The 24,099-nt window shown below is 59.5% G+C and overlaps 2 protein-coding genes across 3 annotated transcripts in view; one reads left to right on the top strand and one right to left on the bottom strand.

Moving 5' to 3' along the window:
* Nucleotides 1-6,263: 6,263 nt before the first annotated feature.
* Nucleotides 6,264-11,790, top strand: SHISA8 (shisa family member 8). Of its 2 annotated transcripts, none has more exons than XM_054469949.2 (4): nucleotides 6,264-7,207; nucleotides 9,974-10,107; nucleotides 10,603-10,914; nucleotides 11,191-11,790. In XM_054469949.2, the coding sequence occupies exons 1-4, from the start codon at nucleotides 6,678-6,680 to the stop codon at nucleotides 11,574-11,576; spliced, it is 1,362 nt and encodes a 453-aa protein (XP_054325924.1). In that variant the 5' UTR covers nucleotides 6,264-6,677; the 3' UTR covers nucleotides 11,577-11,790. The 2 variants fall into 2 exon arrangements, with proteins under 2 accessions (XP_054325924.1, XP_054325925.1); XM_054469950.2 differs by having other exon boundaries at nucleotides 10,483-10,914; nucleotides 11,191-11,784.
* A 2,179-nt stretch (nucleotides 11,791-13,969) lies between these two features.
* The window catches only part of SREBF2 (sterol regulatory element binding transcription factor 2), a 79,366-nt gene continuing 69,236 nt past the window's right edge, over nucleotides 13,970-24,099 (bottom strand). Inside the window, exons 15-19 of the mRNA XM_054469946.2 lie at nucleotides 22,497-22,629; nucleotides 20,780-20,948; nucleotides 18,120-18,305; nucleotides 16,295-16,406; nucleotides 13,970-15,826 (exon numbers count right to left, since the gene is read on the bottom strand). Of these exons, the coding sequence (XP_054325921.1) occupies nucleotides 15,606-15,826; nucleotides 16,295-16,406; nucleotides 18,120-18,305; nucleotides 20,780-20,948; nucleotides 22,497-22,629 (821 nt within the window). The 3' untranslated portion in view covers nucleotides 13,970-15,605. The remainder of the gene's footprint in view (nucleotides 15,827-16,294; nucleotides 16,407-18,119; nucleotides 18,306-20,779; nucleotides 20,949-22,496; nucleotides 22,630-24,099) is intronic.

The following is a 24,099-nucleotide window of genomic DNA, read 5'->3' as shown; positions in this document are numbered from 1 at the left end:
CAGGCGTGAGCCACCGTGCCCGGCCCAGCCTTGACCTTTTTAAAGGTCCCTATTGGTCCAAATTTTCTCCTGAAAATCTAGACCATTTCACATCCATGAGGAGGGATTATATGGTCCAGTTTGCAGATAGGAAAAGAGAGGCCCTGTGAGGTAACGGGATCTGGCCCAAGATACAACAGGTAGGTGGTGGAGCTGGGCGAACCCTGGGCTCCTGCACCTGGAGGGCATGCCTGCCTAGCAGAATGTCATTGGCCCAGACCCCCTCCTTGGGAGCGGAGAACTCGGGGACTGATGCCAGGCCCCACCCCTTGGTTTCATCACTACTCAGATTTTCTCCCCAGCTGGTCTCTCTTTTTGGTTAAGAGGGATCCCAGACAGACTCTGGAAGCGCCATTTTCCGGGTGGGAACTGAAGGGAAAAGGCCCCTCTCCGAGCCTGTGTTTCGGGCCAGCTTTTCCTGAAGGAGGGTCTGATTCCCACCAGGTCCCCAGGGCCCTGGCCGGTGGGGGCAGGGCTGGCTGAAGTCTCGCTTCCTCCTGGGGCTTCCTGCAGGCCCCTTTCACTTCCTGCCTGGTAGCCAGAGGCTGGGGGCTCCAGGAGGGGTTGGGGAGGCCCAGCTGGTGAGGCCAGGGAGGAAGGCCTGACCCCTCACCTTCGTTTCAGCAGGGATGGCTCAACACAGCACTATCCCTACAAGCTGGTAGCATCTCACTGGGCCTCAACTCTCTGGGCCCCTCTTCCCATCTGCAAAATGGGGCTCTTGAGGGCCACCCAGCCGTCCTTGGAGATTGAAGAGGTCATGTGGCATGTAGGGACAGAGGGACCCCTGCTAGGGCCAGGGAACGCCCCCAGCAGGGAGGTGTGAGCAGGCCTGGTCCTGCCCTCATGACCCGAGGGTGGGGAGAGAATGGGGGTGCGGTAGAAACGACTGCCCCAAATAGCGGAGTAGCGGGGCAGAGTCGGGGAGCAACCGGGAGGAAAGAGATGCGAGAGTTCCCCGCCCCTACGCTTTCCTCCCGGGACTCCGAAGGGCGCTCAGTGGTTGGCGTGGGGGGCGGGGGGAGGGACGCTACTGGAGTCCCGGGACCCAGAGTAACCTTGGGCGTCTCTCCACTCCCCTAGGCTGCGGATAATCTGGGATCCAGGCCCGAATCCAGCGACTTCGGGGCAGGCGAGTTTCTGCGCGACTCCTGCTGTCAGCCCCGGCCACCACCGGCCCCGGGCGATTTGGGCGTGGGGCGGAAGTGGTGGGTGCGGCCAAGGGGCGGGGTCAAGAAGAGAGGCGGGGCTGAGTGACCCCAAGCCTCACGGTGGCCAGAAAGGGGCGGGGCCAGCGGCATGCCGAAGGGGTGGGGTCAAGGCCAAGGGGCGAGAAAAAAGCTTGGGACCGGATAAGGGGCGGGACCAAGGCCAAGGGCACCTGCTTCGGGCTCCCGACCTCTGCGCCCCTAGGAGTCCGGGTCCTCACGCGCATCCCGAGCCCTGAGGGCCAGGATGCGGCCCACGGCCCCGACTCAAGGACGAGGCTCAGGGAAGAGGGCGCAAGACTCCTCCGCGCTGAACTGTGTTCCAGGAGCAGGGGGGCTGGCGGGGAGGGCGCACCTGTCCCCGTGCACGCGCTGTGGCCTCCGGGGAGCTCTGTCCTCTCTTGGTTCCCGCGCTAAGGTCTCGGTGTCCGCTCTGGATTCACACGTACACTGAGGGCTTTAGAGCCTCCCAGTCCCGCCGCTCCCTGGCGACCTCAGGAGCCCGGGTGCCCCCTCCCTCCCACGGGCAGCTGGAGCCTGAGTCAGAGTTGCCTCGCGGGGGACAAAGACAGCCGTGGGCCCTCCCTCCAGACCCCCTCCTGGTACTGGCATTTGCACCAGCAGGGAGCCCAGAGTCCCCAAGAACCTCTGCTTCTTGGGTAACTGCATCATTGAGGAAATGGAAGTGAAATTAGCTTAGGAATGAGGCCTTGGAGGCTTGTGGGTGGTATCCGCGGTCACGGTCTTCTCAGCCTGGCTTCAGTGGGGGCTCCCACCAGGCCGCATATACCTGGGTGTTTCCTGTCTGGGGCCCACTGCTTCTCCCTGTAACCCTGCCGAAATGCTGGTAGCCCATCTTGCAGATGACAAAACTGAGGCCTAGAAAGGTTGAATGGCCCTGGAGAGCAGGAATTCCAACCCGGTCAGCCTGGCTCCAAAATAAAGGATAAAGGCTGGGCGCAGTGGCTCGCACCTGTAATCCCAGCACTTTGGGAAGCCAAAGCGGGCCGATAACTTGAAGTCAGGAGTTCGAGACCAGCCCTGCCAACATGGTGAAACCCCGTCTCTACTAAATATACAAAAATTAGGCCGGGCCCCGTGGCTCATGCCTGTAATCCCAGCACTTTGGGAGGCCAAGGCGGGCGGATCACCTGAGGTCAGGAGTTCGCGACCAGCCTGATCAATATGGTGAAACTCTGTCTCTACCAAAAATTACAAAAATTAGCCAGGCGTGGTGGTGTGCACCTGTAATCCCAGCAACTCGGGAGGCTGAGGCAGGAGAATCGCTTGAACCCGGCAGGCGGAGGTTGGAGTGAACCAAGATCGCGCCACTGCACTCCAGCTGGGCGACAGTGTGAGACTCCGTCTCAAAACAAAACAAAACAAAACAAAAATTAGCCAGATGTGGTGGCGGGCCCCTATAAATCTCAGCTACTCGGGAGGCTGAGGCAGGAGAATTGGTTGAATCCAGGAAGCAGAGGTTGCAGTGAGCTGAGATCACACCACTGCACTCCAGCCTGGGCAACAGAGGGAGACTCCGTCTGAAAAATAAATAAATAAATAAATAAAACCTAGAAACTCTGGGCATGTGGGGCTGGAAAGGGACTCCAGGAAGAGAGGGCAGCCTGCATGTCCAGACAGGAGGCAAGTGAGCCTGGGTCAGGTGTTGGCAAGGGCCCTGTTGCGGGGTAGGAGTGCTTCCCGGGGGTGTTGAACTAGTCAGAATGTGGATTCAGGGCTCATAGTGCAGGTTCCAGGCCAGACCCTGCCCTTCCTGGCTGTGTGCCAGTCACAGCAAGTCACTTCCTCTCTCTGAGTCTTGCGTTTCTCTCTAGGAAATCCCAAACCTTTCCCAGGGCTCAGCAGAGCTGGCAGACTGGTCACCCACCACCTAAAATGGGGACACTGAGGCCCAGCACAGGCTGTTTGTCATGTCCACACCTCTCAGGGCCCCCAGCCTTCCCCAGCCAGAACTGAGCACCAGGTGAGGGCTGGACATGGAGGAAGGCCGTTTGTGCACAGGAGCATTTACGCTGACAAACACATGTGCACACACATGCCCACCGTGCAGGGAAGGCCCTCATAGTCATGCTAGCCCCAGAGATGCACACTCTTGCTCTCACCCAAACACGTGCAGACACCCGCACACTCGAGCTGCCAGCGTTGGGAGCTGGGGGCGGGGCGGGTGCCCTTCAGGAGCAGGGACTCGGCTCCTCTGCCCGCCCCGCGGGGCTCGCTGCAGATGCCAGGGGTTATTTTAAGCCTGGATCAATGGATGAGTTTTGGTGACACAGGCTTGGTGGTAGTGGAGGGGGGCAGGCAGAAGAGATAAGGGGTGGGTGCCCCGGAGCCTTGATGGGGTGAGAGACCCTGGGGTCCAGGGCAAAGGGGTCACTCCTCAGCCGGGCTGCTCTATCTCCAGATCCCCTCACCCAGCACATGGCCAGGCACCTGGGGCAGTGTCATCTGAATGGGCAATCAGATCCCAGGACTCAGCCAGTCAGGGTCAGCTGGGCTCTGTGTTCACAGCTGCCCTCTCCTGCTCCACTCACTCCCCGCAGCCAGGTGTTCCCATGGAGAGGAGAGGGTATCCAGTGCCTGGCACAGACCCAGTAGTTATGGTTACCTATGGCTGCTGGCTGACCACTGAATCAGATTGAGACGGGGAGGAAGGCGTGTGTGTGTGTTTGGCGGGTGGTGGTGTTGGGGGTTGGACATCAGTCCATGGGAGGGGCTGGAATCCACTTCCTTTATTGGACAAATGGCTGTCACTATGTACATGTATTTGAAGGCCTGATGGGGTCAACATGAGGAAAGCACCCAGTGCCAGGACGGTGGGGGCAGGAGGGTGTCCAGGAAGGGGGAGCACTGGGAGACTTGCTCTGACCCAGCAGGGTCACCCTAACTTGGAAGAGGCCCCAGTTCCAAGGGGGCAGAGACAAGCCTCTTTCAACCCAGTGCCCAGCAACGGGTGGGAAAGGTGGGAGAACTGGCCTCCCTCAGTAGCTCCTGCAGCCTCCAGGGCGGTGGGGAGTTCAATACCAGTGGTACGGGTTGTGCTACGGATTCCATTTCTAGGAATGGCCCTAAGGAAAGGAAGCAGGAAAGGACGCTCCAGAAAGTAGAGAGCTCAGAAGCTCTGAGAAGAATCACAAACGAGAAGTTTTTTTGTTTGTTTGTTTTGTTTTTTTTAAGACGGAGTCTCAATCTGTTGCCCAGGCTGGAAGGCAATGGCGCGATCTTGGCTCACTGCAAACTCTGCCTCCCAGGTTCAAGAGATTCTCTGGCCTCAGCCTCCTGAGTAGCTGGGATTACAGGCGTGTGCCACCATGCCCAGCTAATTTTTGTATTTTTAGTAGAGGTGGGGTTTCATCATGTTGGTCAGGCTGGTCTCCAACTCCTGACCTCGTGATCCACCTGCCTCAGCCTCCCAAAGTGTTGGGATTACAGGAGTGAGCCACTGCCCCCAGCCAAACGAAAAGTTTAAGGATGGCAAAAAGTAAACCACAAACCAGTTACAATCCAGCATGTAAATGTGGCATATTTTAGTGTGGTTGTCTCTGGCCATGGGATTAAAGCAATTTCATTTAATTCCTTTGTTCATCTCTGTTTTTTCTTCTAAACTGGTAATAAGGGGTCCTTTAATGAGGGCGGGTTTTCGGGGCCGGATGGGAAGTGTGTGTACGTCTGTGTGCACATGTGTGTGTGTAGGTGGGGGGAGCAGGCTGTCTTTGGCCAGGGCACAAGGAGAAGCTCTGAGGGGGGAGGTCACCTCCTCTTCCTGTCTGAACCCATTAATACCTGAAATTAGCCTGTCAGCCCCTCATGTCAGGCAACAGACTTGATCCTCCTTAACATGTAAATCCTTCCTCTTCTTCTCCCCCACCTTCTCCACTTTCATAAGCTGGTCCCAGTTGCTGAGTGAAGGACGGATGGAAAGGGGACCAGGAGGGACCCTAGGGAGCCCCAAATGCTTCATCTCACAGAAACTAGGCGCTGGAGTCCTTTCATTCATTTATTCATTCAACAAATGCCGACAGAGGCCTGAGCTGCACACTGGGTGTATTGCACGCCTAGTCCTTGCTCTCCTGCTGTTTCCGTCTGGACAGAGGGAGGTTCAGTATCGACCCCTACCTCCTGGAAGGGGCAGATTATGAGTCTGCCCTCCAGGAAGAGTCTTTGATGTTAAGATGAGATACTGAGGCAGGGAGAAGCCAAGCACCAGCACCTTCTCCAGTTCAACTCAACCCCGAAAACACCACTGGGCCGTGCTGGGACCGGGTCCGGGCTCCTTAGGGCCCCCACACCCTACCCCTCGGTTTGTGAAAGGACCTGCGGGTCGGCGCAGGGCGGAGGTCTTCCTCTGCCAGGCTTTCCTCTTCCGGGCAGGGGCGAGCCCAATCCCCCTCTCCTCACACCTGGGGAGGGAGCAGATCGCGGAAGTGCGTCAGCCAAGCCGTGCGCATCGACGCAGGGATGGGGACATCCCTGGACCCCAGCCCAGCGTTCGAGGGGTTCTGGAACTGGGCTTGCGCCGTGGGGTAAATCCTTGGCCCTCTGAAGCAGCGCTGCCAGGGGAAGTCCTTCCCATTTGACAGGTGGGAAAATCGAGGCGCCAAGGGGGGAAGGGCCCTCCTTATGTTATGATCAGAACGGACAGAGGGGACGGGAAGGAGGTGAGAGGGTGGCCCTGCCCGTCCCGGGGCAATTCCGGGCTGCTTTGACCTCCGCGCCTGTAAGGTACAGGTTCCCGCACCTGTGAGACAGGGACGCTCTAGTCGCGGGCCCTAGAACTGATCCCCTTCGAGCGCCCAGTTCTGAGGAATGTTTCGGGGCAGTCTTTGGGGGGGGTCCCCTGTGGGGCTCCCCGGCTGCCGCGGGACTTGCTGCCCCCTCTCGCCCCTCGCGGCAGCCGCGCTCCTCCCCCGGCTCTGCCTCCCTTCCGCCCTCCCTCCTCTCTCCCTCCCCCGCCCGCCCGAGCCCGCGCCGAGCCCGAGCGGGAGCCGGAGCCGGAGCCGGAGCCAGAGCGCGGGCTGTACGGAGCGCGCGGCGGGAAGGTAGCTGAATCGGGCGGCCCGCGACCCCGGCGCGGCCTCCGCTAGGGCCAAGACTCGCACACCTGCCGGGCCGGGGAGAAGCCGGGGGCCGCGCGCAGGCGAGGACCCGCCGCCCGGCCCGGGGAAGATCCCAGGACGCGGACCGGGCAGCTCGGGTCCGAGGTGAGCCCGGGCGGAGGACGCGCCCACCGGAGGTGCGGCCTCGGAGCTCCAGACCCAGCCCATTCGGGGCTGGGGTCCCCAGAGGAGGCCGACGGCCGAGGCAGCGTGCGCCGGGAGCCAGCGCGATCCCTGCAAGAGCGGAGGAGCCGAGCCAGAGGGAGCCGCGGCGCCCGGCCATGCACCGGGCGCAGTAGCGGGAGGCGCGGGCCCGATGGCGCGGGCCGGGGCTCGGGGACAGCTCGGCGGCCGCCGTCCGCCCGGCCTCCGGCTCGCGCTAGCACTTCGGCTCGCGTTGCTGCTGGCACGGCCGCCGTCGGGCCGCGCGGGAGCCCCCGAGGCACAGGGTCCCGCGGCGTCCGGCACGACAGCCCCGGCGGGGGGCGACCGCTGCCGCGGCTACTACGACGTGATGGGCCAGTGGGACCCGCCCTTCAACTGCAGCTCGGGCGCCTACAGCTTCTGCTGCGGCACGTGCGGCTACCGCTTCTGCTGCCACGACGGGCCGCGGCGCCTCGACCAGAGCCGCTGTTCCAACTACGACACGCCGGCCTGGGTCCAGACAGGCCGGCCGCCCGCCCGCGCCCGCGACACCGCGGCGCCCCGGGACCCGGGCCGCGAGCGCAGCCATACGGCCGTCTACGCTGTGTGCGGCGTCGCAGCGCTGCTGGTGCTGGCCGGCATCGGGGCGCGCCTGGGCCTGGAGAGGGCGCACAGCCCGCGCGCGCGGCCCACCGTGACCAGGTGAGCACGCGCCGCCCAGGGACCCCCGCCTGCTCCTCGGACTGCTTGCTCTCCCTGCCCGCTGATCCTTCCCGCCGCTCTCGAAGCGCTGGTTCTCCCAGCAGGCCCCTTCTCTGGGTTTTCCTGTCTCCTTCTCCCCCCGCCGCCCCACCACACTTCGTCAGGGAGACACCTGACACCGCCCTGACTCCCCTTGACCTTCTGCCCGTGCTGGGTGCCGCACCGCCTTTCCCTACTCGAGTCTCCTCTGGGCGGGTGGGGGGAAAGGTAGCCTTGGACAGAGGGCACCGGGTCACTGTCCAGGGTAAGGGGCGCCGCTGGCCAGGAGGGTGACTGGGCGTCTTGGGCACAGGGAAAGAAGGGGCGCTTGGCTCTCTGGGTGCCCATCTCCTGCTTCTCCCCACTTCTCCCTCCCCTCTTCCACCTCCTGCCTCTCCCCTCCCCCCACAGCTGTGACTCAAGGCTGCCCTTCCTTCCTTGGGTTTCAAAGGCCTCCCCCCACTCACCCCATGCCACAGCTCCCAGGTGAAGGTCAGGGCTCCCTCTGCGTAGAAAGGGGACTCTGGAACACAGTCGTGTGTTGCTGAGGCCAGGACAAGTGCTTGCTGCATTCTGAGCTTGGTGTGAAGTGGGCACTACAGGGTCCAGGTTCCCTTCCTCGGTGGGAAAGAGGATTCTAGGACTCTATGTGTCCTGACCCTGGAACTCCCACCCACATGCCACACGTGGCACTCACATGCCCCCAGCAACCCCCATGCCCTGGGGTCTGTGCCCTCCTCATCCACCCCGTCTCAGCACCCTTTGGGCCTGTGGGCTGCTGACACTGAATGTGACAGGCTGGTATTTAAAAGTGACCATAGAGAAGCCTTCATGCCCTGGTGGGCCAGATGTGGACACTTCCCCCTCCTGGGCCTCAGAGGCAGGGGGTGAGGGCTTCCTTGGCACTTCAGCACCCCTCGCTCCCGAAACTACGTAGCCCACTTTCTCCCAGGGAGCTCTAAGGTGAAGCTCGGGCTGGCACCCTGGCCTCCACCCTCAGCTCCTGCACTGCCTTCAGGAGGTGGAGCCTCCTGGCCTGGCTTCTGGATGCTGCAGGGGTAGGAGCTGGGCTGCCCGAATTTGGGGGTCCCTCATGCTGGGTGAGGGTAGCATGAAAGAGGCCTGGGTATGTCTTCGACAGGGGCGGGGAAAAAGGAACTTAGGACCATGATGGTGAGGGATGGCTGTGGCAGCCCAGCTGACATGTTCATCCTGAACTCCCTGCACCTGCTGGGGATGGGGCAGCAGGTTTGGTGATGCCTCAGGAAAGCCGCACCCACCCCTGCTGCGCTGTGTGGTGTAGGCCAGTCCCTTCTCCTTTCTGGGCTTCAGGCTCCCATGGCCCCTGACTCCCTTTTCTCTGCTGGGGAGACCGGGAATGGGACGTAGGCTCGTGTGTGGGTGTGTCCTGAGTCCCTGTCCTCCCCTCGAGTCTCACCCTTCATTCTGCTGTGTTGGGATTGAAGGCCAGGTAAGGCTTCTCAGAGGGCTTGGGGCGGGCATCTGGAAAGAGTTTGTGCAAAGGCCCAGAGGCATGGTGTTTACTCAGCTGTCAGGGAGACAGGAGTTTGCGGTGCTTGCCCAGAGAGGAGGACACAGAGGTGAGCTGCTGGGGAGTGGGCAGGGCAGGAAGGTCAGCCCAGGCAGGTACTAGGATGGTTTCAGATCCTGCCACCAAACCTGAAGCCAAACCTCGGCCATCCCTGGTGTCCTGCCTCCCGAATGCCCTTCACGAATCAGCCATTTGAGGCTCCAGCCCCAGAAGGAGGGTCAGGCTGAGTAGGAGAAAATCATGGGTTCCGGGTTCTGAAGGCAGCTGGGCTGCAGACACTGTCATATCACAGCTGTGTGGGGGCTGGGTGTTGGGTCCAGGGAGGTGGCTGTCCAAGGTCACACAGCCTGTGGGTCCTGGGCTGCCACCAGGGGGTCTCCCAGCATCCCCTTTCCCTCATCCATCTGTCCTTCATGCCTGTGATGCCAGCTGTATCCCAGGTCCCAGCAGAAGCCACGGCTGCAGGGGCAGTTAGGCAGGCAGGTAAATAAGGCATCCTGTGCCGGGCGCGGTGGCTCACACCTGTAATCTCAGCACTTTGGGAGGCCGAGACCAGCGGAGTTGGAGACCAGCTTGGCCAACATGGTGAAACCCCATCTCTACTAAAAATACAAAAATTAGCTGGGTGTGGTGGCAGGCACCTTATAATCCCAGCTACTAGGGAAGCTGAGGCTGGAGAATCACTTGAACCGGGGAGGTGGAGGTTGCAGTGAGCCGAGATTGCGCCATTGCACTCCAGCCTGGGCAACAGAGCGAGACTCTCCTTCAAAAAATAAAAAAATTAAAAAAAGGATTCCTGAAGGAGGCCGCTGATGGGGTCTGAAGAATGAGTAGCAGTTTTTTGGGAGAAGAGGCAGGAAAGCAGAGAAAGCTCACATTGGGAGGGGAGGCTCACTTGGGGAAGGTCCGGGAGAGTGGGCTCCAGGGAGGGGAGGGAAGAGGAGCCTCATTAGAGTTTCCTGACCTGCTCTGGGAAGCAGCTGTCTTGGGGCCACAGGTGAGGCTGGTAGATACTGCCTGGGAGGGGAAGCTCGTGTGTGATTTCGAGCACTGGAGAGGACGGCTTGGAGAGACTGAAAGAACTGCCCAGGGCCACACGGTGAGACGGTGGTGGCCGGGGCTGGCTTTTGATGAGGTGGGAGACAGAGGGCCACCCCTGACCGCTGTCCCCGCAGGGCGCTGACAGAGCTTCTGAAGCAGCCGGGCCCCCAGGAGCCATTGCCTCCCACCCTGGGCCCACCCCTGGGTGGCTGTGTCCAGGTGCAGATGGGGGACGGCCTCCCCCGGGGCTCCCCCCACAACAGCGCAGGTGAGTCGGTGGCGGGTGGGCCTGAGCGGCGGCGGAGCACGCGGAGGGGCGTGAGAGGCCGAGAGGGGTCCCTCGGCTGGGGCGTAGAGGCTTCCCCGGTGGAAATGAGCCACGGCCTCCGCGGGTGAGGGGCCCGACCGGCCAGCCAGCTCGCCAGGGTGGAGAGGGACCCCCCACGGGTCCTGCGGCCTCGAGTCTGGGGGGCTGTGATGTGTGAGGAAGGTTCCAGATGCAGGATTTGCTGGCCGGGGCTGTGATCTGAGGCTCGGGCTCCGGAGTCTCCCCCTGGGTCTCTCGAGAGGCAGGCAGGCTTGGCAGCCCCCACGCCCCGTCTGGGTTCTGTTCCTCAGACATCCCCCGTCTCGGCGGGAGCAGGTCCCAGGACTCCGCGCCTGGCTCGAGCGTCGCCTCCGGGCGAGCCGTTCATGAGGGTGGCAACCCCCGGGCTGGCTGCTGCCGCCGCTGCGCGTGATTCGGAGCCAGGCCCTGTTCCAGGCGCTGGAGGCTGCCGCGAAGACAGGCTTGGCTCGCAGCCTCGCCCGGAGAACGGTCCCCCAGGTTCTCACCGAACGGCCTCGGGGAGAGGACTACGGAGAGGTGACAGCGAGGGCGGAGTGACCCGGGGCATCGGACCGAGCCGCGTCTCACTCCTCGCTCCAGACAAGAAGCGCCTCAACAACGCGCCCCGGGGGTCGGCCACCCCGGGGCCCCCGCGCGGCCTGCGGCTGCAGGGAGGCGGCAGCCTGACGCTGCAGCCCGACTACGCCAAGTACGCCACGTTCAAGGCCGCCGCGCTCAAGGCAGCAGGTGAGTGGCGGGTGCGGGCAGCGCCAGGGCACCTGGGGGCACGAGCTCCCGGACTACCAGGCGCAGGGCCCCAGCTCCAAGCGCCAAGTTCCCAGTTCCGCGCGCCCGCCGCTCGGCCAATCGGCTCCCGCGCCCCAGCGGGCCCCGCCCCCGGCCCGCCCGGTCCCGGTCCCCGTCCCAGTCCCCGGCCCGCCCCGTCCCCGGCTGGGACCCCTTGTCCAGTCCGGAGCTTGGGTGCTCGGCGCGGCGTGACTCTTCCCTGCCCTGTCCCCGCAGAGGCCGCCCCGCGGGACTTCTACCAGCGTTTCCCCGCCCTCGAGCCGTCCCCGCGGCAACCCCCGGCGCGAGCTCCTCGACCACCCCCGGACTTGCCTGCGCCGCTGGACGCCTGCCCCTGGGCCCCGCCGGTCTATGCGCCCCCTGCCGCGCCGGGCCCCTATGCCGCCTGGAACTCCAGTCGCCCGGCCCTGCCCGCCCCGCTCGGCCACCCGACGGCTCGGGCCTTCCAGGTACCCCGGCGACCCGGTCACGCGGCCCGGCGCCAGTTCAGCGTGGAGAAGATGCTTGAGACCTTCAGCCCGCAGCCCCCCGGCCTTTACGGCAGCGCGGGCCGCGGGTCCCGGTACCTAAGGACCAACAGCAAGACCGAGGTCACCGTGTGAAGCGGGGCCGCGGTCCCCTCGAGGCATGGGCTGGAGCTCTGTCTGCCCGTCGGAGCCTCAGGCCACAGGGAGAGGAGCGCCTGCCGTAAGGCCAGCTCTTCGGTCTGCCTCAATGGCATTGGTGTCTTGGATCTTGCAGGCCGCGGGTTCGTCTTGTAAATAAGCCCTTTTATGTGGTTCCTGCCCCTGAGAATAAAGCCCCAGCGTGGCCGCGAGGCGCATTGGTCACTGACTGCACAGATGGCAGTGCAGGTAGAGGGCACGGCGAGTGCAAGGTTGGAGGACTGCTCCAGTGCACCGGTCAGAGCCAGGGGGAAGTGGCTGGAGACGGGGGCCAGGGTTGAATGTCAGGGTTAATGCCCACCCCAGTGGGAGCCCTGGGAGCGAGGGAACACTTAGACTTCAGCCATAGAAAGGCCCGGGCACAGGAGAGAGGGCTGTTGGGTTCAAGGTCCAGTGGGGGGGGTCCATGCCCTGTACTGAAGGTGAGCCCGCTCCAGCCGCCACTCTGCAGCTTGAGTTGGCTGAACCTGGCTGATGCTCACTGACCATTGGCTGTGGGCCAGCCCCTGGCCTGCAGGTCGCTTGGCCAGATTGGCCCCAGGTTACCCCCCTTAATGGGTGTGGGCTGTGTGGACATCTGGTGCTCCGGATAGGGGCACCTCCTCCCAGGAGCGTCTCTGAAGGAAATGGGGGAAAAGCTGGAGCAGGGGCCCTGGCAGTGTCCCTCCAGGAGGGCTTCCGGCACCTGGCTGTGGCCCAGGGCACTGCTAGCAGCCTGCGTGCATATTCCACAGAGTTCCTCTGCGCCAGGTAACGCTGGGGAGGCTAGGGGCCAGGGCTGTGGCTGGTTGAGGTGTGTGACCTCAGCAAAGCCACCCAGGTGGGTCTGTTTCCCTCCTGAGTACCTGAAGTGTAGTGTACTGTTTTAAGAACAATGGCCACCATTTGTTGGCCTTTCTCATGAAATCCACAAGCACCTCAAGGGGGTGTGTCTTTACAGAGGAGGAAGTTTGGGTTTTGAAACCTAAGTAGCTTGCCCAAGGTCAGGGAGCAGACTCCCAGGTTAGGACCCTCCTGAATTGCTGTGAATCAGCAAGCAACAGGCAGTTTGGCTGGGAGGGAGGGTTCTGAGTGTTGGTAGGGAGGGGTTCCTGTTCCCACGGTATATGTAAACAGTCTGGAGCTTTCCTGCTGCTGGTTGGGCTGCCCTGAGGCCCCAGAATCCACCAGGCCTGGTCTCCGCTCCTGCCATGAAGGGTCCACCTCCCTGTCCCCTTTAGGCTGTTAAGGAAACCAAGGCCTAGAAGCACCAGGACAGAGCCCTGGGCCCAAGGTCCTGCCCCTGTCCCACAGCTGTGCAGAGCTGGAGGAGGAGGGTGGGGGCTGAGTCATGGAGCCTACACACAGACTCACAAAGGAATCTGGTTCCTTCTCACCCCACCCCCCACCCCCTGCCCCCCAACGCATGACGCAGCCCGTGGCTGGGCTGTGCCAAGAGTGGGCAATTCCCCCTGCTCATTCTCAGTCCCAAGGGCCCTGGATCTCCATCCCAGTGGAGCCAGGCTGAGGCTGAGGCTGTGGGCAGTGGCCATCCCTGAAAATGATGGAGCTGTGCACGGGACCAGCTGCAACTGGGCCTCACCAGGCTGCTCTGGTCTTAGGGTAGCCTGCTGTGATTACCCTTCAGAGAAGGATGTGGCTTATAGCTGAAGGGATTCAGCCGCATGCTCAGTCACATCCTGACTCCTCTTGCAACGACGCCCAGCACTCCCATCCCAGTCTGTGGTCCTGTCCCCTGGTTTGTGTTACGCCAAGCCTGGCCTCACCAGCCACACAAGGCACTCGCTGTAAACTTGCATCCCATCACTCAGTCCTGGCACATAAGCCTTTGGAGCTGCAGTTCATGGCTGAGCTTAGCTTCCCAATTCTGCACACGTGGAAGTGGAGACTGAGGCCAGGTCCCACCCAAGGTGACCCAGCTGGGAAGCACAGGACCTGGACTTGGATCTGACTTGTGGGCCAGTGAGCCTCCTGGCTCAGAGGGTCACTGCCTTCAGGGAGGGGGAAACTAAGGAGTTTACCCAGTGGGGGAGAGGATCAGCACCCCAAATCTGGCAGCCAGCCCGCATTACATCCAGAGAACAAGCTGGAACCTGGATACAGTGACCTCTGACCCCCAAATTGCCACCCACAGCCCTTTTATCCCAGGCTGGAGGGTGCGCCAGGCACCAGAAGGAAGGTGGGCAAGGGAAGCCCATTAGACTGAAGCCAGGGGCCCTCTCAGCAGTTGGGGGGCTGCCCTCAGTCCCTGGTCCACTGCCTGCCAAGTCACGCAGCCCCTTGGCTGGGCACCACAGCAGTCGCACTACAGACCCTCACACACCTTGTGCTGGGTGGTACCAATCTGTGTTTATTGAATAACCTATGTCTGGGACACGGTGACTGATTGAACATCAAGAAAGCCATAGGTGTATCCCCCTTTTCAGTGAAAAACCACCCCCTCCCACTCCCAAACAATAGTGAGAAAAGGCACAGGACATACACACGACACGCAGGCGGGCAGGGTCCATAAATTACAGTGAGAGTAGGGGAGGGGCAGGAGAGAAAGAAAGCAGGTGGGGTCCAAGCACACCCCAGGGATAACATTCCAGCCTGTATCAAGGTGGCCCTGCTGTGAGCACCCCCCAGTCTGTGCTGGGGCTCCTGCCCACCGTCTGCTCCAACCAGCCTGAGGATGAGGCACAAGGAGGCAGGGCCCGTCACTCAGTAGGCCATGGGAGAAACAGTCTCTGGGAGGTGCTGCACCTGGGGGCCCAGAAAAGTAAGACTTTTTCTCCTAGGACCCGCATCGAGGCAGGGGACCTCATTCCTAGTGCCCACCATAGGCAACCCTCTGCCCACTCTGAAAAGAGGGGCGTGCCACTGGGGAGGGATTAGGGGTTGGTCCCTGCCATCCTAGTTTATTTTCAGCTCAAGAATTAGGGATAAAAATATACAGATATGCCTCAACTTACCATGGGGTTACTTCCTGATAAACCCATCATAAATGAAAATATCCTAAGTCAAAAATTCATTTAATACCCCAACAGACCAATTGTAAAGTTGAAACATGGTTTAAGTTGAACCACTGTTAAGCTGGGGACAGTCTGTACTGTGGAGGTAGGAGTTGGGGTAGGGGGAGAAGGGAACCTAGAAGCCATGCTGAAGGCCCCTGGTCCCCAGTCCCAATGGGTGGCTTCATTTCTCCCAGCCCCCTGGGCCTACCCTGAGCTTGGGCTGATATCCTAGGAGGCGGGGAGTGGGAAGGAACAGGACAATTAAATAAGATACCATTTATTTTTTAAAAAATTAAAAAATAATGCCAACATTTCATCCATCCGCAGGCCTGCCCCCTGCCTCCCACCAGCCTCCCAGGGCTGGGCCCCCCTCCTCCCCTGGCTGTCCTGTGTAATAAAGGGAAAAACAATGAGCAGGCTCAGTCAGGCCCAGGGGAGGGAAAGCAGACCCAGGGAGAGAATCAAGACGCTACAGCAACTCAGCCTCGCATCATGGCAAACCCAAGCACACTGGTAGAAAACATTCGTATAAAAAGGGGAGGGCATGCTGGGCACAGGCCTTGAGGGGAACTGCTCCCTGGTGCTCAGAGACTGCTGTCCTCCAGAGAAAGCCTGATAAAAACTGAGGAAGCAAAAAGGAGAGAGTAGGGTTCAGGAGAGAGAAACTCAGGAAGGCTGGAGGCAGGGGCTTGGCAGCTTGGGAGCTCCCCCTGCTGCTATCAAGTCAGGGCTGCCCAGTTTCTGCCCTGCCACCTTTCCTCTCACGCCCACCAGGCCCTGGACCATGGGCATCTAGTGACAGCAGCTTTAAGGGGCTCTGCCCAGGGGTGCACTGGCCTGAGTGGCCCAGAAGCCTCGGCAGGTGACAGCTAAGAAGACAAGGCTCCTCCCCACCACTCTCAGCGGGAAGATGCTGGCAGGGAGAGAGAGAAACCGAGAGAGAGGAGGAGGGGTGGGCTGAGCCTGGTGGTCAGGAGGCGGCAATGGCAGTGCCACCACCCAGCTTAACAATCATCTGCTGGCAGTCGTTGCAGGAGCGCCGGTCGCCCACCTTCTCCAGGGTGCGGGCAGCTTCGGCCAGCAGCACTGCCCGCTGGCCCGGGGAGGAGAGGAAGGAGAGGGGCAGGTGGCGGCAGGCCAGCAGGATGGCGGTGGCCCGCTCTCGCTGGCCGGGCCAGGCATCCACCTCTCCTGTGGTGGGAAGGAGATGTGTGTCAGAACCGAAAGTCTACCATGAAGCTGGTGCTGTTCCTTGGCGTTACCTGGACTCATTGACTGAACGCTCACATCCATCCTGGGAGGTGGGGTCTGCTGCCCCACCCAATCCACGGAAAAGAAGTGAACTTGTCCAGCCTCTCACGGCCAGCCCGTGGTGGGGCTGAGATGGACCCAAATGACCTGGCTCGAGCCTCTGCTTCTATGCCTGCACCTATGCCGGGACGCCACCCCAACTCTCCTTCCCTGATTAGAGCATGACCCCTGACCACCCCAACCCCTGCAACCCACCAAGGGTGGCCTCGGGCTTCTTTCATTCTCAGAGAGGCGAGAGGTGTGCTGGGCACAGCTGCCAGATGTGGGAGCTGGGCTGGCCCCTCTCCTCCTCTCTTCCCAGGGCGCAGGGCCCGGCCCAGCCTGTGAGCTGGGGAGGGGTGGACTCACCGTGCTTGGTGCTCTGTGTGGTGCGCCGCCGCAGGCTGTGTTCCAGCAGCTGGTGGGTGCGGGTGGGGCTGGCTCCTGCCATCAGGCGCACGGTGGCTTCATGCAGGAACACCTGGGGAGGTGCCAGGGTGACATCCATCATACCCCTGGTCCCCACCTGTCTATGCCCAGGGTAGATCTCCCTGAGCCATCTCGCCTGCCACCTGATGACATCCCTTCCCACACCACCCTGCCTTGCTCACCCTTGAAAAGCAACCTCTGTTGTCCCGTACTCTGACCCTGAGCCAGGCCGGAAACCTGGCTGGATGGCAGGAGCAGGATGAGAGGAGAGAGAGGCAAAAGGCCTGCTTTTCCCAATTGGTGACAAGAAAGCCCTGGACGCACCTTGTGGGGCTGGTAGACAAATGCCCTGGGTGAAGCCCCAAGGCCCTGGAGGCTGCCTGCAGTTTGACAAAAGGACAGGTGTGACAGGGACAGAGGGGTGAGGAGGGACAGTTGGGCTGGTACCAGAGAGGTTTGGTATCCTCTTTCTGTATCTTTAGAAAGGAAGAGAGTCTAGAGGTGTGCGGGTAAAGTCTGCAGTGCTTAGGTATGAGCCACTGGTGGGTGAAGGGCAAGGCTGAGGTCTGCCATTTCTTAAAATCTCAAGCTCTTTTGGATGCCTTTATATCTCAGTCTTTAGGGAGGGTCTTCAGTGCTGCCAAGTGGATTCTGGTCCTGGTAGGCAATGGGGAGCCACTGATGGGCTCTCAGCAGGGAGAAGAAGAATGGAAATGGTATTTAAGAGGAGGACGTTGGACCAGGCGAGGTGGCTCACACCTGTAATCCCAGCACTTTGGGAAGCCGAGGCAGGATAAGCTTGAGGCTAGGGGTTTGAGACCAGCCTGGGCCACATAGCAAGACCCCATCTATTATGAAAAAAAGGCCACTGATGCCAGCCATGCTGTGAGCAGACCAGAGAGCTGACCAGAGTGGGCTCCAGGAGGCAGGGGTGCCGCCCCAGGCCTTGGCGTACATGCCCTCTTTTCCACAGTAAGGAACGGCTCTCTCATAATACCGTCTGTTGCGTCTGTCTTGGCTCGCTGCACACGGTGGCCACAGTGCAACCCTGTGTGGGTCCCACAGCACCTCAGGGTTATGGGTGTGGGGGCTGAATACCAGGCTCCATGGCAGCAGCCTCCTTCCAGCCCAGCCCGTGCCCCCTCAATGACACTTCTGAGTCATCTCACTGAAATTTTTAGAAAAAAATACAGGTACAAATATGTTGAATACATTATGTAGCACTAAAAGTAAACAAAAAAGGAAATAGCTGGAGCCTGGCAAGCCCAGTCATAGAACTTTCCTCCGTGACTTAGTTCAGATCATGTGGCCACCGCCAAGGGGATGTTACCCAGCAGCAGAACCGAAGCCTCTAGCTACTGTGAAAAAGAATAAAAGTGAATTTCCCTTTAAGTGCGGTTCTAGAGAAACTGTCACTTTGCCAACAGTTATGAAAGTCAAAGTGGAGCTCGGGACCAGGCCAGGAGCCCTGACTTGCCGCCATTGCCCTCAGAGCCCTCCCACCCAGCATGTGCCTGGGGAGGCACAGCTCCCTGCTGAGCTCCAGGGCCAGGCATATAGCAGGCACTCAACCAATGTGTGCTGAACACAGGGACACATGGCGCCCAGCCCAGTGTTGGGCACGAGCCAAGCAGGTGCTCGACAGGTCACCAGGCTGACCTCAGAGGGCCAACTCCACAACCACATGCTGGTGCCCATGCTGGGTTCTGGGCTCAGGCCCCATAGGCTCCAATCTGCCCTGCCCCACCAGCCAGCTGGGCCTCACCTTGCGGTACGCTGGGCGGAAGCTGTGTGCCAGCCTGCGCAGGCTGCCCAGGTCCCGTTGGAAGCCCGCCAGTTCAGCGCCTGATGCGTGGTAGGTCTCCCCCACAGCCTGGCTGGCACTGGCCTGTTTTTGCCAGAGCGTTGTCCGTAGTGACAGTAGCAGGTCACAGGTGAGCAGCTGGACCACCTGTGGGGTCAGCCACGAGAGAGGGGAGACAGATGACTGGCCCATCCCTGAGGCAAGGATCCCAGCACCTACCAGGCTTCTCCCCAGACCAACATTCAGCAGCTCTGGGAGGAAGTGGAGAGCCCCAGAGTCTGGCAAACTCCGCAGGACATGAGGGAACAGCTCAGGGGAGAGCCAGTCCCTTCCATGGCCCCAGGAGGTGGGAGACAAGCCCTCCCCATTCTGCAGGTGAGAAAGCAAGGCTCTGACAGGGACAGCAGCTTGTACAGGGAACACAGCACAGGCGGGTGGCAGGGGCAGAAATAAAACCCTTGTGGGTTGAAGGCACAGGTTCTTCCACCCCATGGGAGCCCCACCATGGCTGGCTAGGAGGCTGAGATACCCACAAGATGCCAAGGAAAAGCCTGAAGTGGCAGCAGAGCCTGTAGATGGGGTTGGGGGAAGGAGGAGGAGGAGGGGGAGAAGGAGACAGGTGTCTCAGAAGACAGAACCACAGAGTGCCTTAGTGCTTGGGGACTAGGCCTACTGACCCGGCTTTACCACTTACTAGCTACATGACCCTGGCATAGGACTTAGTCTCTCTGAGCTTCAGTTTCTTCATCCAAAAAAATGGAAATGGCACCACCACAGGGCTGTTGTGTCATATGAGAAGGTACTGCATGTGGGCCATGCATACTATCTGCCCACTACCTATGGGGCTGGACTGCCCGCCTGGCTCGCAGTAGCACACCTGCACGACACCGAGCAGTGAGGAGCAGTGAGTCCTTGTTGAGATGGGCCGCAAGCAGCCCTCCGGTCCTGATGAACTCCCTCAGGCTGAGCCTCATCTCACCCAGCCCTGGCTTTCCTCCTTCCCAAGACACTGGGCCTGGGGAAGACCCTGCCCTGTCCCCGCACAAGGCCTTGATCCTTGCCTACACTGTTTTCTGGCTGTTGTGTGCTTCAAGGGGATGTAGAAAAGGATCCCTCTCCTCAAACCCTGGTGCTTCTAAGCTGTGCATGCTGCAGAAGGGCCTGTGGGCATGGAGGCAGCAGGCCTACGTCTGGATTCTGCCCTCCGAGGGCCGTCAGGCTGCATGGGGTTGTCTTCTAGACCCGCTCTCCTACCACAGACCTGCTACCAAGGAGTCCGTCCAAAGGGTGGCTGTAAGCCTCTCATTCCCCAAACTGAGCCTGTACTGTTTGGTTCTCTCATGAAGACAAATATGGAAGAGACTAACGGAAAGCCCAAAAGAGAAGGTGAAATGTGGCTCACCATCTGCCTTTGGTCTTGGCAGCCCAGGGCATTTGGGCCCCCCCACCGGCTTTTTTTTAAAGAGTCTCGCTCTGTTGCCCAAACTGGAGTGCAGTGGTGCGATCTCGACTCACCGCAACCTCTACCTCCTGGGTTCAAGTGATTCTTCTGCCTCAGCCTCCTGAGTAGCTGGGATTACAGATATGTGCCACCACACCTAGCTAATTTTTGTATTTTTAGTACAAACGGGGTTTCACCACGTTGGTCAGGCTGGTCTCGAACTCCTGACCTCAGGTGATCTGCCCACCTCAGCCTCCCAAAGTGCTGGGATTACAGGTGTGAGCCACAGCGCCCAGCCAGTTTGGGCCTTTTCTGCACATTGCCTGTCCCTGTAGGGGCTGCCACGCTGTCCTGGGTTCATCCCAGTGCCCAGGTCCACTGACAATATCTAGCTTGAAGTACTCGCCTAGCCAGCTGAGACCAAACCTCAGGGAGTGGCTGAGAATCTAAATCTCCAGGACTCTCCCTGTCCCTCCCACTCTGGAGCTAAGGACATGTTCCCCAGGAGACCAGGTGATGTTCCACTTTCAGCTGGGTGCCCTCCTGTTTCCTGGGATGGCTGTGACTTGGGCCCCAACAGTGGCAGCAGTGCCCTCTATCAGGATCCCCTCCCCCACGTGATAGGGCCTTCGGTCAGGGCAGTCTCTCGAGGGCCAGGCAGGCCTCTGTGATGCACTGTGGAAACATTGCATGGGTACCACCAGAACATGCAATGCAACTACAATGCACCACAGCTGCCCACCAGGAGGTGTGCAGCCAGCCAAGGAGGTGCCCAGGGTGGTCTTCAGCTGTGTGTGTGTGCCCGAGGGGGCAGGAACCCACTCCAAGGCTGCCTGCAGAGGCCTGGGAAGTCACGCAAACCGCTGGAGCAAATGCAGGGTGAACCCCTGGCCAGCTGGGGTGCACCTGGGCTTACAGAGGCTATGGGCCAGCAGGACCTGGGACTCTGGGAGCCTAAGAAAGGTGCAGGTAGAAACACGCTTGCTTCAGAGGCTGAAAACGGATGGAAAGGGAGTCCAGCTAGGCCAATAGGCCGTGACTGTTTTTGAAGGGGGCTGCTGTCCTGGTCTCTCTGTCTTTTGGATGGCCCCACCCACGGGGTCGGCATGAGGTGAGTGGGAGTGTTCTTGTAAACTAGCGCAGAGCACCTCCCCCAGAGGCCAGCCCAGCTCCCACTCACGTGGTTGAGGACAGGGTCAGAGGTGGCCCCGCTGACGTTGAGGCTGCTCCATAGGTGGCCGCTGGCCCTCTCACAATGGCAGAAGGAACTCTGCTGCCCATCTGCTTTCCCAGGGAGTGACGCATGCATGGCTCTGCAGGCATGGAAGACGGCCTTCACCAGGGGGCTCCTGCAGCAGTGACAGGGAGCCGAGAGGCAGGTCACTATGTGTCACCTGCGTGACAGGCAGAGGGGCCCAAGCCAGTGACTGCCACGCCCCACACTGATATGACATGTGCATCTGTTGGCTCTATGCTGCCACTATGGCTCCAGGCCACCAGCTCCAGATCTGAAATGCCAGCCCTGAGCTAGGGTTAGCACCCCACCCTTTAGCACCTTCATTCAATGCTGGAAGTCAGAGACACAGGCTTCACCATCATGTCTGCTGCTAAGAAGCCACCCAAGATAGTCATTCCAACATGTGTGCCTCAGTTTCCTTACCTATAAAGTGGCCACAATAAGGTGTTGTACCCGTCTTTAAGGAACCACCCCCCCAGATATGTGGTGTTAAACTCTCTGGAGATACTTAGTTAGCTTCTTTCTGTAGAGCAGACTGGGAGTGGAAGGGGAGGCTAGGGATGGGGGAGTGTTCTCATAGCAACCTAGTCCCTGAAAAGCAGAGGGACCCAGGGGTAAGTGAATCCAGCAGGCAGCAGTGCCTGCAGGGGTGTCTTGGCTCTCCATGGAAGCTCTGCTGCTCTGGAGTGACGTGACTTTGGACAACTTACCTGCTGAGTCTCAGTGTCCTCAGGCACATTAACTGGGGGAGACACACATACAGGTGGAATGCTATACCAGGCTGGGTGCTTACCTAGTCAGAGTGCTTAAAAATGGGGCTACTTCAATAAAATTAGGGTGTCCCATCTACTTCAGGGAACACAGGACTTCAAGCCTGTGTATACTCACTCTTCTCAGCTCCTTCCTGTGCGCTGGTTAAGAGTCTGCTTGATAGGAAATGCTACAGCCTTGGCTCTAAGGATAGGACCTCGTGGGGCCTTTCTGTCTTGGAGCATTTTACAGTTTCTCTTAGAACACTCAGATCCAATTAGAAACAGCCAGGGAGTCAGCAGGCAGGGCTGCCCATCACTAGTGCCGAATGCCCCCAAGACGCAGACATGAATCTCCAAAGAGGAATGTCAAAAGCTCTGTGGTTATGCCATGTGCTAAAGGCTATTTTAGTTACAGGACAAAGTTGCCAGGGTTGATGGTAGGGCTGGAGGTGGCTGGAAGGAAAGTGGATAAAATGCTAGCACACAGGGGCAAGATGCTCCAGTGCACATGAGTTTTGGGGGCAACAGTGGCCTCTCTGCACTGATTGTGAACCACCAGTGCCTGCCTCCACCACAAAGCTTCTGAAGATGCTGGGGGCCACACTGCTCTCGTCTCTTCTTTTCAGCCTGTGGTGCCATGAAGGCTGCAGGGAGGAGGACCCGGAGGCAGTGCTGACAGCTGCTGGGACAACTGTCGTGTTGTGCAGAGCAGGACACTTGCACAGAGGACCTGCTGGCCCAACTTGAGTTCTCCATGGTGCCCTCACCCCAGACTTTTCTAGCCGCCCACCTGTCATGCAGTCCTGACCCTTCACCCCAACATGCCCACCCAGTCCAGCTTGCTCCTGCTAACTCAAATAAGATTCCCCTGGAGAGAAGCAAGTGAGTGGCCAAGGAGGGTTACGCACTCTGTCACTTCCAGGGCCTTGGGGACGCTTTCCACTTTGGTAAAATGAGAGCGCACAGCTGCATCGTCTCCCTGGAGCCAGCTGATGGCCACAGTGATTGCAGACGTCCACCACCGACAGATGATGTCTGGACCTAGAGGAGAACAGCACCAAATGTACTCCAGCACCCACAGAAACGAGACCTGTGGCGCTCAGAGGCCACTACACTTCCTTCCTAGGAGGTGGGTAACATCTTTGCCTGCTGGAAACGGGCCAGCAGCCTCTGGGCTCCCACACCCAGGATTCTGGGGGAGGGGAATAGACCAGCACAATCTTGGAAAGTATTTGGCAATATGTATCAAGAGCCTTAAAAATGTTCATTCCTGGTTGGCCATGGTGGTTCACGCCTGTAATCCCAGCATTTTGGGAGGCTGAGGCAGGTGGATCACCTGAGGTCAGGAGTTTGAGACCAGCCTGGCCAACATGGTGAAACCCCCTCTCTACTAAAAATACACAAAAAAATTAGCTGGGCATGGTGGCGGGCGCCTGTAATCCCAGCTACTAGGGAGGCTGAGGCAAGAGAATCGCTTCAACCCCAGTGGGGGCGGAGGTTGCAGTGAGCCGAGATCGCACCATTGCACTCCAGCCTGCGCAACAAGAGCAAGACTTTGTCTCAAAAAAAAAAAAAAAAAAGTTCACTCCCATTAAGCTAGTAATCCCATTTTTGGCAGTCTGTCATAATGAATTGGCTTAAAGAGAGAAAAAAGTTTAACACATATTTGACTGCAGTGTTGTTTTTAAATAAAAAGATGGATACAACCTAAGCTTTCAATAGCCATAAAGAATGGTATCTTCAAAGTATCTGGAACAGGCTCCTGTTAGAATATTTTAAGTCTTCTCCTCTCTCAGCCTTAGTTTTCTCAACTGCAAAATGATGACAGCAGTGATCCCACAAAACCAGCGGGGATGGTCATGCTTCCCTAAACTTGAAAACAGAGGCCACAGGTCAGGGATCATGATAGGGTGGCTGATTTTCTGGGATCCCTCCCTCCCTAGGGAGAGTGACCAGCGGTAGCTTGGTACCCCCATCTTCCAGGGTGGCCACAGAAGCCCAAGAGTTGGCAGCTGATGTGCTATCATCCTGATGGCAGTTTAGGGACAGAAGCAAAGAAATGTCATGGTGTCAATCCAGTCAGCGGGCTGTGCTGTGACACTGCCATGAGGGGCTGGGGAGTGGTAGAGAGGCGCAGATGAAAAGTCTCTTCAGCAAAGAGCATAAGGCCCAAGAGCTGCCTCAGGGGCCACTGTGCATCTGAAAGGTGACTCCCCGCCATCCCTGGTGCCTGGGCCACTCGTTGCTTGTTCTTCTGGGCATTAAGAAGGGTCCTCACCTGGGCCACACAGCCAGGGCTTGAGGAAGACATTCAATCACTCATTGCCCTACTTCTCTGAAAACCATAGTTTCCTGCCTGAATGCTGTTTGGGAGGGGGTGACTGTGAATTGGGGCCACATGAGGGCCACAGGTATGAACCTGGGATCCAGAGAAGATGCTGGCATCTACACTCCTAACACCCTGGACCCCTGGGGCAAAAGCACTGTGAAGACCTGAACTGAGCACCCTGA

Source organism: Pongo pygmaeus, chromosome 23, assembly GCF_028885625.2.
Source record: "Pongo pygmaeus isolate AG05252 chromosome 23, NHGRI_mPonPyg2-v2.0_pri, whole genome shotgun sequence".
Classification (NCBI taxonomy): domain Eukaryota; kingdom Metazoa; phylum Chordata; class Mammalia; order Primates; family Hominidae; genus Pongo; species Pongo pygmaeus.
This window is presented reverse-complemented; position numbering and strand designations above follow the sequence as displayed.

Excerpts from the sequence above, each read along its gene's own strand:
- SHISA8 (XM_054469950.2), top strand. The coding sequence starts at position 6,678 with ATGGCGCGGGCCGGGGCTCGGGGACAGCTCGGCGGCCGCCGTCCGCCC. Across the intron at positions 7,208-9,973 it reads GCGCGGCCCACCGTGACCAG|GGCGCTGACAGAGCTTCTGA; the intron begins GTGAGCACGCGC and ends CTGTCCCCGCAG. Across the intron at positions 10,915-11,190 it reads CGCCGCGCTCAAGGCAGCAG|AGGCCGCCCCGCGGGACTTC; the intron begins GTGAGTGGCGGG and ends CTGTCCCCGCAG.